The 12,458-nt window shown below is 41.8% G+C and overlaps 1 protein-coding gene across 1 annotated transcript in view; it reads left to right on the top strand.

Annotated features, from left to right (window-relative positions):
- AQR (aquarius intron-binding spliceosomal factor) overlaps positions 1–12,458 on the top strand; it is a 104,753-nt gene that overhangs the window by 31,481 nt on the left and 60,814 nt on the right. The window contains exons 12-14 of the mRNA XM_045287672.1: positions 1,394–1,497; positions 7,466–7,568; positions 10,899–11,019. Of these exons, the coding sequence (XP_045143607.1) occupies positions 1,394–1,497; positions 7,466–7,568; positions 10,899–11,019 (328 nt within the window). The remainder of the gene's footprint in view (positions 1–1,393; positions 1,498–7,465; positions 7,569–10,898; positions 11,020–12,458) is intronic.

Genomic DNA, 12,458 nt, shown 5'->3' with positions numbered 1-12,458 from the left:
GTACATAGATCTACTTCCCTATCATTATATATAAATATATTTACATATTTTTATGAAAGTTTGTGTCAACATCTGTCCATCCAGGTGTAGATAAGTATTTTGCCTATTTTAAGATACCCACATGTAGCAGGACTGAAATACGCTGGTTCTAATCCAAATATACCGTTTACATGTACCTTTGCTTTCTGTTAACTGACATTGTCTTGCTTTTGAACTTCATTTCTTCTGGTGGTAGATAGAAGCTTTTCAATGCCAGTTTAAAGTAAGTCGCGCACCACCCCACCTTGTTTAACAAGAGTCTTTCTGAGGCGTAGACTCAGTCAAGCTTGAGTCTGGATTCTCAGGCTGACTTTCACTCGCAAGAAGTCTCTGCTTTCTCTCTTTTTCCCTCACAATGGCACCTGAGCCCATGGAGACCTAGCAGAGCCTTCCAGTTGGGAAGAGGGTGCTCTGTATACTGCCCTAGTGTTGATGTCCTCTCCTGCTTTTCTCGCTAATTATCATTTTGGCCTTCTGCCTCGGGCCTTGAAGTGACCACAGCTGATGTAGCTTCTGACTGGTTCTCTTAGGACAAGCAAGGCATGATAATTGCCCCAAACTCCTTGACCGTCTCCCCTGCTAATGAGGACAGACCTGACCTTGTTCTTGTCGGTGTTGAAGCCTGAAGTCTGCCTCCCGTTCACTCCATGGCTTGGGCAGCCTGATTTCAGACTTGGGTTGCAGGCTCAGTTTGTCGCTGTCTATAATCCCACAAGTCTGAATCAGTTGGGGCACGCTCACACATACATAGCCTTGGTTTCCTTCCGTGTCGTCTACCATAGGACACATGAAATCTTCTGGAACATTCCTATACCTCCTTGACACCAGAAAAGATGAGGGATGTTTATATCGTTGCCAGCTCTGTGAAGTCACCCTTTCCACTACTTCTCTCGTCTTAGAGTTTACCCATTATTCGTTGGGCATGTTACCCTGCCAGGTCCTCGGTTCACGGAGTCCCAGACAGAAAGAGGACCCAGGCGCCCTTTGGTTGGGGGGGCTCTTCCTCAAGCTTTCTCCAGTGGTGTTTTCTGGGGGACTCACTTAGTCTCGATAGCCCAGTCCCTGATAATAAAGCTGGGTGTTTTGTTTTCTTCCAGGGGAGGAGATAATCGTCTTTTTCTCTGCCCTGTTCATAAGAGTGGCCTTTGTGGTCGTTTTTCTGTACATTCCAAACCCAGTGTTTGAAGTAAGAAACGAGACCTGATGTTCTGTGTTGTCCCACTGTCAGACCTCTTTGTCCCCAAAGCACTGGCGTCCCCGGCCACCCGCAAGAAGCCTGCCGTTCTCATGCTGCTAGCCGGCTGCCTTCACTATTGGATAGTAAGTGCTGTGACTCGTTGCTGTTCTTTTCCAGAGAGCTGCTTTTGCACATTTTCCAGAGCTCTATGATTTTGCCCTCTCCAATGTGGCTGAAGTAGATACGCGGGGGTCCCTGGTGAAGTATTTCGGCCCTCTGAGGTAAGAATAGCATGACCGGCCAACTGTGTGCTTTCCCTGGGGGTCATAGCACTTGAGCTTCACTTTCTCTGCACTTTCTCTGTTGTCTTTAATCCCCTTTACAATGAATTGCACTGCTTGGGGTGGTGGTGGTGGTGGGCCACTCTTTATTGTTATCTGCGATTAGAGTGCTCCCTGGGAGTTGGGTCGCTTGAACTCACTTGTGTGAAATCACTTTTGCTCTATTTGTAAAATTTGTATTTTAAATGGCTTATTTAAGTTTTTCTAGATCTTAACTTTTTTTTAAATCATTTTATTGGGGGCTCATACAACTCTTATCACAATCCATACATATACCCATCGTATTGAGCACATTTGTACATTTGTTGCCATCATCATTCTCAAAACATTTGCTTTCTACTTGAGCCCTTGATATCAGTTCCTCATTTTCCCCCTCCCTCCCCTCATGAACCCTTGATAATTTATAAATTATTATTTTGTTATCTTAGCATTTTTCTTACAGTACAGCGTAAACTGGACTTCTTCAGTCATCAACACTACATACCAGAAACTAATGGTGTATTATTATATGTGATATGAAGAGGTGTAACTTATAATTTCATGTGTTTATAATTTATGAAGTCAGTAATACTCCCCTGGTGTCAACCTGCTCTTTCAAAAACCAGTAACAGCCAAAGTGTATTTACTTGGGGATAGTGTTCTGCTAAGCATAGGAATAATTTAATCCTCAAAAGGATTGGTACCACTTTATATATAAAGAAACCGAAGCATAGAATCGGTAAATAATTTGCCTAGATCACAAAGCAAGCAACTGGAAAAGACAAGCTTTGAACCCAGGCTGTCTGGATTCTGAGCCTCAGATTTTAACCATTATGTTGTATAAGGGGGCTCCTAAACAAGTTTTTAAAACATTTTTATTATTAATTAATTGGGGGTCTCTTACAGATCTTATAACAGTCCATAATTCAGTTGTATTATACTCTTAAACATATGGTGCCATCATTTCCAAAACCCAAAAAGTCTGTGGGAAAATTCCCATTATCCTTCAATTCCATTTCTCCACAGACAGTTTGGAGCTCCCTCGTGGTTTCTTCTCGTCTTTAGAAGAAATTAGTTATATTTAGTTCACTGACCATTTAAAATGCAACCAACTGAGGTTGGTTGGTTTGTTCATTTTAATAAGATGATTCAGTAACTCATATAATACCACATAAATCTTCTTTTTCCTTTTAATAGCTACATACAATTCTGTGAACTGTTTTTTTAATCACTCTCCTTATCCATGAATATTGATATTTTGCTATTGTAAACAATCTGCAACAGTTTCCTTTATGTTTTCATGTATAAAACTTGGTTTTGATGCCCTAGAACATATAGAGTCAGTGGAAATAAGGGGTTTAAAGTGTGGTGCCTGTTACTAAACTTCCTTCCGCAAAGGCTCCCTCATTCCCGCATTGACACTTGCACCAGTAGTGCTATCGCTAGGTCAAGGACGCATCAGTATTTGGCAATTCGAGAACATCAACAACCAGAAAAAGCAGCTTACTCAGCGTGCTCTGATTTTGCTCAGAAATGGAACATCTCCTGCTCTTAAAGTCATTTGCATTTCTTTGTGAATTTCTCATAAATATCCTTTTCTGTTTGGATTGCCTTGCTTGTCTTAAAAATAGATTTTATTTTTTAGGAGTCTTTACATGTCCTGGATACGAATCCTTTACCTAGTTTGTGCTGTACACATTTTCTCTTCCTTTCTTACTTCTTTTAAAATTGTGTTTGGTTTCTTTTGGAATTATAGCTGTTGTACGTTTTCCTTTAGTCTGCGCTGATACCCTTAGGTGGCAGGGTGAGCCTGGAAGGCCCGGTGGTAAAAGACCCAGCTGCGAACAAATAGGCCATGCTCGAACCCCTCTGCCTTGTGGGGGAGAGCTGTGGATGTAAAGAGCCCTGCGGGGCACTTCGGTACTGTCCTTTGGGGGTGCTTGGAACAAGAATCCACACCAAGAACATGGTTAGTTGGGGTTTTCAGAATATGTAGAAGACTGACCAGAAGGTTATAAAAGCACCATCATGTGTTTGTAGAACACTTTAATGGGGCTTTTTTGGTCTCGATTGGTTGTTTTCACATTTCATTTTGTGGCATAATCTATTTGGAGGATATGTTTTTCCCCTCCAGTTCCTCACAAACTTTGGTTTATATCGATTGATATTTAATACTAAATTAGAATTGTAGCATTACGTAGAAGAACTATGTTACCATTAATATTGTTAGTGGAAAATATGTTTTCCAAAGTGAGAAAAAGTGTATAGTGAGATGAGTGGTATTTTTTTTTAACCTTCTGTGTAATCTCTGTACTGGCTTACTTAGAGACAGCTGGACTTCTCTGGGTTGGCTTCTGGGCTCCATGTGTTGTGGCGTGGAAGTAAATGAAGAAAATCCACCTTTCCCCAGTTCTGTGATAAGAAGAGGGAAACAAGCATTTCTCAATAGCTTTTCCACTGGCTGATGCTTTACCAGAATGCAACAGGGCAACTTTCGTCAAAGTTCGTTTTCATGTAGAATCTGAAACCTTGTCAAGGAACTGTATACAATTAAAGGGAATTGAATTAAAAATAAAAAGCTCTCACTCATGTAGGAGAGACCTCAATAATGTTAGCATGTGACTCCCCCCCAATAATCTGTAGATATTGTGTGATCCCAGGCTAATTCCCAGCAGGATGTTCTCACAGAAGTTATTTACAGGCCTACCAACATTTACAGGGCAAAAGTAGAAAAACTAAAAGAGGAAAAAACCCTTTGAAAATGAACAAAGTTGGAGGACTTGCATTACCTGATTCTAAGATGTGCTATAAAGTGATAGCGTGCGACATGACATTGACCAAAGCAGGAGCACATAAACCAGTGGAACCAACAGCAGACCACATGTATATGGTCACTGATTTTCTGCTAAAGGTGCCAAGGCCGCGCATTAAAAAAGCAAGGCTACAGTTCTGGAACAGTTCAAAGCCATATTCAGATTATGGGCTTTGATCCAGACCTCCAATACTCAGTACATCATAGGCCTAAATGCCAAGAAGGATCAATAGGAGATCTTTGTGATCTTGGCTCAGGAAATGATTTCTTCAAACACCAAACACAATTAATAAAAGAAAAAAAAATGCACTTGGAATTAAACTGAAAACATTGAGTAAAGTGGCAGGCTTACTGTACTTCGTGAAATGAGAAGCCATTGAAAGGCTTTGAGGTGTAACGAGTCTCTGTGTGGAAAAGAGAGTGTGAATAGGAAGGGGAAAGGCAGGAGACCTCTTAGGAATCCTGTGTAATAACCCCAGTCAGAGAAAGGGAACAAATAATTTTACTCTCTGCAAACATGGCATGTAAGGACAAATCATGCATGAAGCAGAAGAACATACTTGTGAAACATATACAGTATTGCTCATATATAAGCACATATATAGGTTTTTCAGCACATTTTTAATGCAGTTTTTATGTTAAAATTAGGTGCCTTGGCTGATATTTGTGTCGACTTATACTCAAGTATATAGGTAATCGATAATGAACTGGTATCCAGAAGTCTCAGCCCTTAATAAGATTATAATACCGGTAATAAAAGGGCAAACGTTTTGAACAAATACTTTGCTAAAGAAAATGGGCAGCTAACAAGTCTGAAAAGATGCTTTACCATTACTTAGTGCTGCTGTTGTTGGGTCCCAACAAGTGGGTTCTGATGAATAGCCACCCTGCGTATAGCAGAATGATATTGAGAAACATCCCAGCCCAGTCCAGATCAAATCCATAAGTCTGATATTAGCCCCTATGTCCGATACTAGTTCATAAATTCCTCTTTAGATTCACGCAGCCATGCAATAATGCTGAATGCAGGAAGATCACAGGCCAGTGGGTGGAATGTCTTGTGGATCCAGTGGCGGTGGAAGCATTTTAATGCTGGCGTGGGTCTCCATACGGCTCCTCCACTTTCAGGGCTATGGTTTCATCAGTGTAGCTCCATGTGGCTTGTCAGCAAGAAGACAAAGCAGAGAGTCTGTGTGTATCTGGCCTCCAGTGAGCTCTTTTTCTCTGTGGCGCCTCCAAATGAGGTCATCAAGCTGCAACCTGATTGACAGGCTAGACTCCACCCCTTTGCAAGTTGGCACCAGATTACATAACTGGCACAGGAGGCTTGCAGCTCTTTTCATTTTGAGTTATGCCTCATCAGCAACTGAATATTTCAGAAACTTTTCTCCATCCCTTCCTTACAGTGATGTGTTTAAAGCATAAGTCATTCTGCATTGAGGAGGCAGCTTCTCCTTAGTCTTGTTTTTAGTGCTTTCCAACCTCAGGGGCTCATCTTCCAGCACTATATCAGACAGTGTTCATAAGGTTTTCAGCGAATAATCCCTCAGTGTCTCATTCTGTTGTACACTGTGAGTCAGCAGTGACCTGAGCGTACTTAACCACAATCCCTGAGAAGTGCACTGCCTCCTCCTTTCCTGGTCTGTACGCGGGCAGCTCCGCTGAAACCAGCCTGTCGTGGGGGACCCTGCTGGTAATGAAATTTTGGTGGTGTAGCTTCCAGTATCACAGCCAGAAGAAAGCCTCCAGACAGGTGATGATGGCATTGTGATCCCCTCCTGCCACCCTCACTCCTGTTCGGTCAAGTAGGGTTCATGGTGACCCTATCCTGACTCTCCTAGACTGTGAATCTGTACAAGAGCTGCCTCCTCTTTCTCCTGTGGAGCAGCTGGTGGTGTAAACTGCCGATCCTACAATTAGTAGCCCAACGCCAACCCTGCAGCTCCACTAGGGCTTTCCTCAGCATTGAACTAACGTCACATGAGGCGTGTGCCGTTACATTAACTTATTAGAATTGTTCATGGAAAAACAAGAGGGATGGTATTGACTCTTTGCACATAAAGAGAAATTGGACGTCATACATTGCTGGTGGGAATTAAAACTGATAGCTTCCTTGGAAAATTTTGATAGTGGCTTGTAAAATTATACACACTTTATGCAACCCAACAAATACAGATATCCCCGTGAAAAGTAGTGTTCTCATAGAAATCTATAAAAATGTATACCAGGGCTTTATTTATAAAAGTTAAATGCTGGGAACAACATAAATACCTTTTAATTGCTCATCAAATAAGTAAACTGTGATGCGTTTTTATAATAGAATGTTACTCAGCAATAAAAAGGAAGCCAACAGGATAGGAGAATCTCAAATGCATTATTCTTTGTGGAAAATGATCCCAATTATTTAATCGTCGGGAAAGGATACCTTCTAGCATTAGGAAACAGATCAGTGGTTTCCAGGGCCTTGGATGGGCAGTGGGGTGGATTATAAAAGAGCAATTTGGAGCAGATAAGGTCTCTTGTAACTACTGGCAAGCTGCCATGTTTCATATTTGAAGTCAAGTAGACGATAAAACATACAACTTTCCTCTAGTTCCTGAATGCTTCCTTCCCCACCATCATGATCCCAATTCTACCTTGCAAGTCTGGCTAGACCAGAGGATGTACACTGGTCCAGATAGGAACTGGAAACACAGGGAATCCAGGGCGGATGATCCCTTCAGGACCAGTGGTGTGAGTGGCTATACTGGGAGGGTAGAGGGAGGGTGGGTTGGAAAGGGGGAACCGATTACAAGGATCTACATATAACTTCCTCCCTGGGGAGATGGACAATTGAGAGGTGGGTGAAGGGAGACGCCGGACAGGGCAAGATATGGCAAAATAATAATTTATAAATGATCAAGGGTTCATGAGGGAGTGGGGAGCAGGGAGGGAGGGGAAAAATGAGCTGATGCCAGGGGCTTAGGTGGAGAGCAGATGTTTTGAGAATGATGAGGGCAATGAATGCACAAATGTGCTTTACACGACTGATGTAGGTATGGATTGTGATGAGTCGTATGAGCCCCTAATAAAACGATTAAAAAATATGTTTTTACCTGAATGTTCTCTATCCTGCAGTTCAAACACACTCCACCAGGTGGCATCATACCTCTGCTTGCTGCCAACCCTTCCTAAAAATGAAGACACAACCTTTGATAAAGGATTTCTTTTGGAATTGTTGGTAAATACCATTAATTTTTAAATTGTGTGTGTGTGTGTGTGTGTGTGTGTGTGTGTGTGTGTGTGTGTTTAACCTTCCTTTCTGAGTCATCTCAAAACTGGGTCTGGAACAGCTTTCCTCTAGAGCAGTGGTTCTCAACCTTTAGGGCTCAATCGACCCTTTCACAGGGGTCGCCCAATTTATAACAGTAGCTAAATTACAGTTCTGAAGTAGCAACAAAAATAGTTTTATGGTTAAGGGGTCACCTCAACATGAGGAACTTTGTATTAAGGGGCTGCGGCATTAGGAAGGTTGAGAACCACTGTTCTAGACCGAAGAATTCCCACCTCTTGGAATGGCATTATCATTTGGTTTTGTTGGGGGTTCTCCCCACCCCCCATGCCCCCATCTCTTGAACTTCGCTGATCGAGCCCTTTACCTCTTTAAATGCTGATGACATTGATCTTTTGGTGACTCTGTGAGCAGTCTCCGAGTCAGATGCTAGACTGGGGCATTGAGGGAATGGATAGCTGACACCCTTCCTGCTTTTAAGGCAGCCCCTGCACCGCCCGCCCCCCATTCTTCGGTCTAGAACAGTGGTTCTCAACCTTCCTAATGCCGCAGCCCCTTAATACATACAGTTCCTCCGGTTGTGGTGACCCCTCAACCATAAAACTATTTTTGTTGCTACTTCATAACTGTAACCCCCTCTAACAATACATGTAAATTCACACATCTGAATGCTAACTTTCAAAATCAGTCACTTAAATTTAGTACCTTGAATACCAAGTCCTATACTATTGTCATTAGCAAATCTCAGGGATCCTTTACAAGTAATTGAAGGGATTTTCTGAATCATTATTGGAGATGAGGGGCTTTAGCTCCCAAACTAATACTTTTTTTGTAATTAGTTTTAAAATTAAAGTAATATATCATTTTAGAAATAACCCATTACTGAGGCATATAAAGTTACAAAGTGGAAAATCTTATCCTTCTGACTTCAAATTTGCCCCCATAGGTAACAATTTTATCTATATCCCCCCGATGTTTTTAATTACTTTTTTAACTTTATGTGCCTCTCTTCAATTATATATAATGGATGAGTACTATCAAAACTATACTATGGAAATGAATAGACCAAAACAGACATACTTGTAGGACTTTTTATTATGGATTTACATGTAAGTACACATCATAAAGTAATCCAGTTTTGTGTGTATTTTGTAAACAAATTGGATCAAACTTAGTAGTTTTGTGGCCTGCCTGTTATCCGCATGTGAGGCTCCACTTGGGGAGTCGGTTGTTTGAGTGATACGTTGTTGCTAGTTGCCCTGGAGTCCGTTCTGACCGGTGACAACCTGGTGTGTGGGTGTGTGCCCAGTAGAACTGCACTCCTTAGGGCTTTCAAAGCTTTGGCCTTTTCGAAGCAGATTGCCTGACCTTACTGCTGGGTGGTCTTGAACCATTATCCTTTTTTTGTGTGGGTGTGTTTGTCGTCTAGCTCGTCACCACTGAACCACCCAAGGACTCCTGGGGCAGTACCCCCAGGATACTCACTGCCATCCAATTGATTCCAACCCATAGTGACCCTCCCTATAGGACAGGGCACAACTGCCCTTGGGGGTTTACCGGTCTGTAATTCCTTATGGGAGTAGAATGTCCCAATGCTGCCAAATTAACCTACAAAAGGTATGTATTTCTACCAACATGATACTCTAAGTCTTTAACAGCGTAGGATATATCTTTTCAAACCCTTTTTTGACAGTGTGAATGGAGGGGGTTGGTGGGTGGGCAGGGAGATAGCCAGTTTTACTGTTCTGTTTCCTGACTGCTGTTAGGTTGGTCGGCTTTTTGTATGTTTTCAAGTGACCTGACATTGGAGGGATAGAAGTCCGTGACATAAAAGCACATTTATGAATTGTTGACTGCCATCAAACTTTGTATTAAGGGGCTTAATCTGCTCTGTAAACTTGTACCCGATTCACCCTAACAAGTTTGTCCCACTAACTTTTTAAAGCCCCTTCACGCATTTTTTGTGCACATACAAAACCATACAAGGCACACAGTTTTGTGACTTACTTTCCAGGCGAATACTTTTAATGCAGGGTGTAAAGTGCAGTCCTTTACCAGAAGATAGACAGTGGTGTGCTCATTTTGGGGCCAGTGACAAGACACCATGTGTAGCAGATGTTAAGGCCTAGTAACAGGTGTTTAATGACTGGAGAGAAATCCTTAGGAAGGGCTTTAAAATTAATTTAAGTAGAAAAATCCTATTTTTACCACAGTAGTCAGTGCATGAAGTGAATGGCTCAGATTGCCTGCCTTATGACTCCTTGCTCATTGTCTCGGAGCACAGGCGCTTTCTAAAAATCCCTGTGATATTTTCTGGCAACATAAAGTCTCTCCTAAGTCAAACCCCGCTCAGAAGTTTGGAATCCATAACAAATCCTGGCTATAGAAAGAAATAAGGATTTCCCCGGACTCTTTCTAATGGAAGATAAAGTTGATCCTGTGCCTTTCAAGATCTTATGGATAAAATTCTTTCTTAGTTTTACCACAAAAAAAAAAACACACCAAAAACTTTAAGAATCTATAGTGTAACCACATCCTTCATTTCCTCCTTTTTCACAGGTTTCCTTAGGGCTTGGCAGCCTTCTAAATTGAAATTGTGATGAAAAGTTTGAAATGTGCATATTACCGGGGTGTTATCATAGTATCATTTTCCCCCTAAGGTAGTATCAGTGCTGAAGAGAGCTTGACACATTTTCCCAAAGATATGATTTTAGTGTCTGTAAATTAGGTGATATTATTTTTATCTTACTGAAGATAGATGGTTAAACTGTTGGCAGTGAAAGCATCTATAGATCATCAAGTTCAAGGCTCTCGTTTTGCTAAGTAGAAAGCCGAGGCCACGGCCCTTCCCGGACTGGGTGGCTAGTGAGAAAAGGACTGAAAGCTGTATCCCAGGATCGAGGGTTGAAGCTCTTCGTTTGCAAGCCTCAGGCACTGCTTGGACGTATTGTTTCATTTCGTGAGAAACCTGGGAGGTGGGTGGCCTTGTATTTAGCTTACTGAAAAGGACCCTCAGATCACCTCCCCAGGTTTCACATCGTTCCTAAGTGGAAGACCTAGGATGTCAACTTCAGTCTGATTCCAAAGCCCACCCCACTTTAAACTCTGTCATTGTTGCAGAATATGGGAAAAGAAAAGAAAACAAATGTAAGTGCTACAGTAACTGTTAAAGGCGTGAAACTTCTTATCTCGTACTTTATGGTGAGTTTTCCTAGAAATTGTTTTGGTTGGCAATGAATTCCTCTAACTTTCTACCTGCACCTGTTTTCTTTCTTTTAGGTATCTCGTCATGAACGTCGAATTTCTCAGATTCAGCAGCTAAACCAGATGCCTTTGTATCCAACTGAGAAAATAATATGGGATGAAAACATTGTCCCAACCGAGTATTACTCTGGAGAAGGTACGGTAAAGAAAATTTTCCTGGTAGCATTTAGTTTTCCTTTAAAATATAAAACTTGTTTGGTTAGAGGAATAAGCTGGAACATTATCTTTGTGGAGAAGGATTCTCTGGTGAAACGATACTGGTGTTTTCGGTTAAAGCTTTAGCCAAATTTCTCAAACCATTACAAACGAGGAGATGTTACCATTCTTTGGTCCTCCAGAAAGTGAACTATCAAAAGACCTAGAGCATCCCTCCACACCGTTGCTATGTTTTTGCTCTTGACCAGGCTGCTTGTGCGTTGACTGGACCACTTCTACCTCTTGCTTGTATTTTGTCTCAAGATTTTACTGGTAAAGCTATGTTTCACTTCCTGTTGTTCACTTCTTTCAAGAAATGCTTCAGAGTCTTGATCCCACTTGTTTAAACTTCTCTTTGGCAGCTCTGCACTTGGCTGTAGCAGAAGGTTTGCTCAACTTGAATTTGTTCGTCAGCACTGGGTCAGTGGAACCACTTGACATGTTTGTGATGTTGGCTATTTCTCTGCTCTTCATCACCGAACCTCTTCAATTAGAGCCCAAGTGAAATTAGTCTTCTCTTCACATACTGATGTGGATGGCAGGCTTCATCTTCCACATCATCTCATCTTCCGGAAACACGTTATCTGTGTGTAAACTGCTTTCTCTGGGAACACTGACTCTACAGACTCGGGAAGCGTACATGACTGCCCCATGCGTCTGTCCATGCTTCACCATCCATTAGTAGCTTGCTTTGCTTCCAATTTCGCAGGATTCATGTTGCTCTGATAAGGGACTCTTTTCAAGCTGATGTTTTATCCTTCTTAGTGCCTCAGACTTAATCCTGTTCAGACAATGAAAAGTCAGTATGAATGTATTTTGGTACAAAATAATTTTAAATCCAGGAATATCTTTCCATAATAGATGTTTCCCACAGACTTTTTGAAGAACCTTCATATGCTTATGCTATATAAAATACGTTCAGAAAACAATAAGAATTGTTGAGGTTTTTTTTTATTCATTTTATTAGGGGCTCATACGACTCATCACAATCCATACATACATCAATTGTGTAAAGCACATTTGTACATTCATTGCCCTCATCATTCTCCAAACATTTGCTGTCCACTTAAGCCCTTGGCATCCGCTCCTCATTTTTCCCCCTCCCTCCCCGCTTCCCCCTCCCTCATGAACCCTTGATAATTTATAAGTTATTATTTTGTCATATCTTGCTTGTCCGACGTCTCTGTTCACCCACTCTTCTGTTGTTAGTCCCCCAGGGAGGAGGTCACATGTTGATCCGTATAATCGGTTCCCCCTTTCCAACCAACCTCCCTCTACCCTCCCGGTACCTCCACTCTCACCACTGGTCCTGAAGGGATTATCTGCCCTGGATTCCCTGTTTCCAGTTCCTATCTGTACCAGTGTACATCCTCTGGTCTA

This window comes from Echinops telfairi, unplaced genomic scaffold, assembly GCF_000313985.2.
Source record: "Echinops telfairi isolate 266 unplaced genomic scaffold, ASM31398v2 ScPeMD7_18;HRSCAF=68, whole genome shotgun sequence".
In the NCBI taxonomy this organism is placed as follows: domain Eukaryota; kingdom Metazoa; phylum Chordata; class Mammalia; order Afrosoricida; family Tenrecidae; genus Echinops; species Echinops telfairi.
The sequence above is the reverse complement of the archived record's forward strand: the minus strand, read 5'-3'. Positions and strand labels throughout refer to the sequence as shown.